Source organism: Juglans regia, chromosome 5 (genome assembly GCF_001411555.2).
Source record: "Juglans regia cultivar Chandler chromosome 5, Walnut 2.0, whole genome shotgun sequence".
NCBI classification, from domain to species: domain Eukaryota; kingdom Viridiplantae; phylum Streptophyta; class Magnoliopsida; order Fagales; family Juglandaceae; genus Juglans; species Juglans regia.
Window position 1 is genome coordinate 8,312,116 of NC_049905.1, and position 5,849 is coordinate 8,317,964.

At 34.3% G+C, this 5,849-nt stretch overlaps 1 protein-coding gene across 1 annotated transcript; it reads left to right on the forward strand.

Moving 5' to 3' along the window:
* Positions 1–5,024: 5,024 nt before the first annotated feature.
* Positions 5,025–5,546, forward strand: LOC109002606 (protein FAR1-RELATED SEQUENCE 4-like). Its single transcript, XM_018980434.1, has one exon. The coding sequence runs from the start codon at positions 5,025–5,027 to the stop codon at positions 5,544–5,546; it is 522 nt and encodes a 173-aa protein (XP_018835979.1).
* Positions 5,547–5,849: the final 303 nt, after the last annotated feature.

A 5,849-nucleotide genomic window follows, 5' to 3' on the forward strand; every position in this document is an offset into this window, starting at 1 on the left:
AGTTCAGGTTCTAAAAGGCTTTTGTTGTAGAAGGCAAGGGATCACAATTTTTTTTCCTAGCCTTTGTACGTACTGCACTCCTAAAGGCTCACAAGAAAAGAGCCTTGATGGCATCACTCCTCAATCCTGGAACCTTAAATGATTGCAGCATACAAAGTAAGCGTGTTTAGAGAATATCAAAATGCATTTTCCCTGTCGGATTCTCACAAACAGAGAGGATGCAGCAATTTAACACATCCATTACCATTCTCACAAACAAATTCAGCATCCATAATAAGCTGTCATAATTATATTCATAGAGAATATAGCATACAGTTACGATCCAAACCATCTATTTACAATTAAAAGTAAAACGATACATCTATAGTCTGAACCAACCAAAAACTATTACAATATATACGATCTAATACAAACACAACAATATGCGTGCACCCCTATTGTCTATAATCCGTTTTCTTAGTTCGTCCTCTTGCTTGTGAAGCTAATTCTCTCTCTCTATTAGTTTGTCTTTTTTTTTAGCTTCATACTCGTGTAGCAATAAGTCATCCTCCTCTTTCAAACTGCATTCTCTCTTGTTAGGATTTTTTCCTCTACCAATTGAAGTATATTTGCCTATTTGAGAAATTGACATATTGCTTCTCCCTGCATATAATTCAAGAATTTCAAACTTTAAATATGAAAACTTTGTACATGCATTAAAAAACAATACAAAAATATGACAACTTTGTACATGCATTCATAATTATTTCTTTGACTATAAGAACTAAAAAAATGTCACTCTACTTTGCCATAATAATAGTTGGATTAAGACATTGCAGCTGATACTGAAATGACAGATAATACCAAAAAAAATCAGGCCACATTCTTATAGATATCATCTCTACAAAGCCAAAGGGAAGAAATGAAAGTCCATATCTAGAATTACTTTTTTGCCTCCAGTAACAATTTCTATGGCATTAGGGAAGATTGCAACTGTCTTCGCCCTTTGTACACTAGTGACTTCATGTAAAGGGATTATTTTCTGAAACATATAGTTATCAAAATTCTCACAATCAAGATAAGAACATAAAGATAATAAAACTCAATGGTTACTCATCTTATAAATAAATTACATTATAAAGGGTATGCCTATCTATTAATGTTAGATAACTTGAGAAGCCTCCAGGCAATGGAAAGAAGAAACTAAAGTAGCAGAACTCCTTATATCTATGTTAAATTACAATTCTTGACTTCGAAAAGCCACCAAGATCCTTAAGGTTATGTATGCTATATGGATATCTCAAAGTGAGGGATACTCCCAGGTCAATCACACCATATTTCTATAAACTTCATTTTAATTTGGACCGTAAAAGTAGGAATTGTAACATTTTATCCTTCCAATTTCCTCTTACTTGGTGTTTCACACATTTCAAATAATAATCTAATGTTAACTTCCCAAGCCCCTGTAACATGGTAATAAATTATAATCACAACAAAACTAAAAAATAAGTGACCCTTTGAGTAATGCCAACAAAAAAGAAGACTATAACCAATACACACAATCATGTTCAAGTAGGGTAACAAAACTTTCACCCGTTAAATTCATTTTTAAACTTTATCTTTCATATAAGAAGGTTAAAAATGGCTAAGTTTTCTTCCCCCTAAATTATTCTTGTTCCAATTTCTCAGTTTAAAAATCTATTATAAAGCTATTAAACATTTTAGATTCAGACCCCATCAAACCAGAAAAAATCAGCTATGATATCCAATATTTTTAATTAAAACATGGATCATGAAAATCCATTCCCAATGAAGTTGGATATGAGAAGAAGCAGGGCAGTACCCTTTGTAAGGAAAATGCTCAATGTATATACGTGCAAGAAACTTAGACAAAATCTACCAAAAAAAAACCTTACCGAAATCAGTGTAATCTCAAAAGGAAAAATGACTAACCTGTGTTACCGTGATGTGAGGTACAGATCTAGGTTTCTCTGCAACATTTGGAGTTTGCAATGGAGTTTGAGACCGAGAGGCAGGGATCGAGGAGTCGAGTGTTAGCACGGGATCCTTACACGAGAGAGGGCTCGGTGAGAGAGATAGAGAGAGGGCTCGGTAGATAGAGAGAGGGCTCGGTGAGAGAGACAGAGAAAAAGGCCACTAAAAGGAGGAATCAGTGAGACGAGATTGGGACTGGAGGGGGTGAGGGAGATGGGTCTTCGTGAGGATGAATTCTTCTAGGGTTCAGGACTGAAGGGGGTGAGAGAAGTGAAAGGTGAGGGTGTTGGGGTGAGGGGTAAGAGAGAAGAGTCTGGGATCTGGTTGAGGGTTGCTGCAACGAAGGGTGAGGCTGGGTAAAGGAGTCAAGGTGAGGGAGAAGAGGAAGAGAGTCTGAGAGCATTTCGGGAGGGGTGTGGGCGATGAACCGTGATATGGGAGACGAACCGGGTTCGCCACGTCAGGAGTGTGGAGTGCGGTGAGGGAACCGGAGGTTGAGTAGAGTTTTTCTTGTTTCTCTATCGTTAATTAGCTTCAGGTAAGACATCCCACGTCATCTGCTTCCTATATTTATTGCTTCTTTTCTTCATATGTGGCGTTTTTGTTGGCATTTAGAGCGTTGGCAATGGATTGCCAACGCAAGTGCAAATTTTACTTTTTTTTATCACAAAATTTCTACATTGAACTAGCTATAGGCTTATAGCCATATATTTTAGTTTTGAGCTACAGTAATTTTTTCCACCTAACTATATTTGGCGATACACTATTGAATGACTAAATGAGTTTTTTATTATTTTTTTTTCAATTTCCATCCCTTTACCTCCCTTTTTGGTAATTTTTCTTGCCAAATTACTTTTCTTTTATGATAAAGTTTCTAATTGAGGATACATTTATTTTCTATCATTATTAGCTTAATACACAATATAAAAATATAAATAGCAAAAAAAAAGGGTTAGCAAAAATTAATTTGTTGGTTTCAAGAATTGTTGTATAATTTTTTTTATCAAATATTATTAAAATATATGAAGTATATTTACAAAATATGAAAAAAAAAATTTGTCAAATATTATTAAAATATATAATATAATAATATTATTTTGACTTTAAAATGACTAGTCTAATGTGGACTTAATAGTTAAAAGTTAATATAATAGCCAAAATATAAGATTCTAGTCAAATTTTAGACTTGGCAATGGCTAGTCCATTGCCAATGCTCTAGGTTAGAAACATCCTAAACATTTTTAATTGTTAAAGAGAAAAGCTCCAAAGCCACAGTGTTTGGTTTCGTTTGGATCATCAATCTATCTTAATTCATCTCAATTCATAATTATAACTTTTTTAAATTTTAACATAAAATATAATAAACAATTCAATTTTTTCAAATTTAAAAATAATAATAATATTAAAAAATAATATTTTAATAATATTTTAATAATATTTTATCATCTTAACTCAATTCAACATTCAAACTCAACCTTTGTCGAGCTAATAAGTGTAGAAAGTAAGTAATATTTTACTGTACTGACTATCTCCATTAATTTTGCGACATGGTTCGCAATTTATAATTGTTAGTATTTCATTTTGCCGCTTGTTGCGTAAATAATGTGGTAGTGCAAAGGGTCTATTTTTGTTAACTTCTTGGTTGGTTTTCTGTGTTTTTGTTGGCTTTTTGCCACAGGGTTGGCATTCAATGGATATGTGGTCATTGGTTCAGTGAATAGTTTGGGTTGGTGTAGAGTACCTCCTGCAAGAACAAGAAAACATTTAGATAATTAAGTCAAGAAATATTATGTGAGATAAATTAATTGAAGTGGACATATGGGTACGTGGTCATTGGTTCAGTGAATAGTTTGGATTGGTGTAGAGTACCTCCTGCAAGAACAATAAAATATTTAGATAATTAAGTCAAGAAATATTATGTGAGATAAATTAATTGAAGTGGACATGTGGAAGAAAATAGTACTGTATTTTTTTTTATTTCATAGTCAATTTTTTACAGAATGCTTTATAAATTTCATATTAGGTTCTAAGTTTCTAGTAATAAAGGTGAGTGATAGCATTAGTGAGCTGATTTTGGGATTTAGAGACTAGGTTATTCAAATAAAACCATTTCATTGTTAAATTATTAAGAAATTTTCAAATGAAAGAGTCCATTCTTCAGTTGTTTTTAAACAAATCAATTTCTTTTGCTAATAAATTTAATTCATTGCACATGCTAATTGTTAATGTAATTATTTTGTCAACTTGTTTGGATCATTTACATTGATGCCTGTAACCTTTCTTTTCACATGGATGATCAACTTAATTTGGTGATTTTCTTCTTGTTCTTGCAGGAGGTATAGTTTTCCTTGGGATTGTTAGCATGGAAAAAGAAGAAGACCACTCAATTGGGCTAACACTAAGTAGCTCAATTCCTTAAAGCGCGGTATGTGATATTATTTTAAAGATTTGTTGGAATGTGTTGAGTTGATGTTTCGTGGTTGCGACTCTCATTATTATTTTTTATGTTAGGACATTCCAACAATTGTTCCAAACCTTTCAAATTATATGCATGTCTGGCATGGACCAATACATGTATGGTCACCGGCCTTTATGCCATGTCCAGATGGCAATCAATATCCAATCAATATTCAGGTGGTGATGCAACTTTGTTAGTATTTTTTTTAATAAATATGTTTTTTCAAAAATTTTAATTGAGTTAATTTTTGTAATTTATGCAGAATGTTGTTTACAAATTTCAATATGGGATGGGACCTCCCATTCCTCTCATCACAACCAGCTCCGCAACGAGCGTTCGTACAGAGGATCCACCCCATTGTAAGGAAACTGAAAAACTTGATACATCCTCTAGACTTGATGAGGAGAGTAAAGAGGATACACCAAATTCAAAGGATACCAATGGCAGTGTCGGGATACCTGAGTGCGTCCAAATGGATGGTGGTGATACGATTGAAAAGCCAAAGTCGGGGATGGAATTTAATTCTTTTTAAGAGTTATTGACATATTATAAGTAATATGGTAAGAAATGCGGGTTTGGGGTGATGAAAAAAATGAGTGAAAAAGCCAATGATGGGACTATTAGATATGTCACCCTAGTATGTGCCCGCGATGGGAAAGCTCGGAATAGAACGATGAAAGTCGCCAAACCATGTCCGACAGGAAAGACGGAATGTAAGGCAAAGATTAATGCCATAAAAGTTGAGGAAAAAGTGTGGTTGACAACATGTTATAATATCCATAATCACAACCTCAGTCCACAGAAATCCCACTTCTTTCGTTGTAACAGAGAAGTTAGCGAGACCGTAAAAAGAGTTCTAGATACAAATGACCTGGCCGAAATTCGAATGAATAAGAGTTTTGGCAGTCTTGTCATTGGTGCGGATGGATTCGAGAACCTCCCATTTTTGGAAAAAGATTGTCGTAATTATATGAACAAGGTAAGACATCTGCAACTTGGAAAAGGTGGCGCTGGAGCGCTTCGAGATTATTTTTTAAGGATGCAGTACAAAAATCTCGGGTTCTTTGCATTGATGAATTTAGATGATGACGGGAGGTTGAAGAATGTCTTCTAGGCAGACCCCGTAGTAGGGCAGTATATCAGTATTTCGGTGATGTTGTTACATTTAACACCACATATTTGACCAACAGATACGGTATGCCCTTCGTACCATTTGTTGGTGTAAACCACCACGACCAATCAATTTTGTTCGGAGAATGACTAATATGCAATGAGAATACCGAGACATTTGTGTGGTTATTCCAAACATTGTTGAAATGTATGGACTGTATAGCTCTGAGAGCCATAATTACAGATCAGTACAGAGCGATGAAAAATGCGATTACCATTGTATTCCCAAAACCCGACATCGATTTTG

What these genes read in the sequence shown, in the direction of transcription:
- LOC109002606 (XM_018980434.1), top strand. Translation starts at nt 5,025, where the DNA reads ATGAGTGAAAAAGCCAATGATGGGACTATTAGATATGTCACCCTAGTA.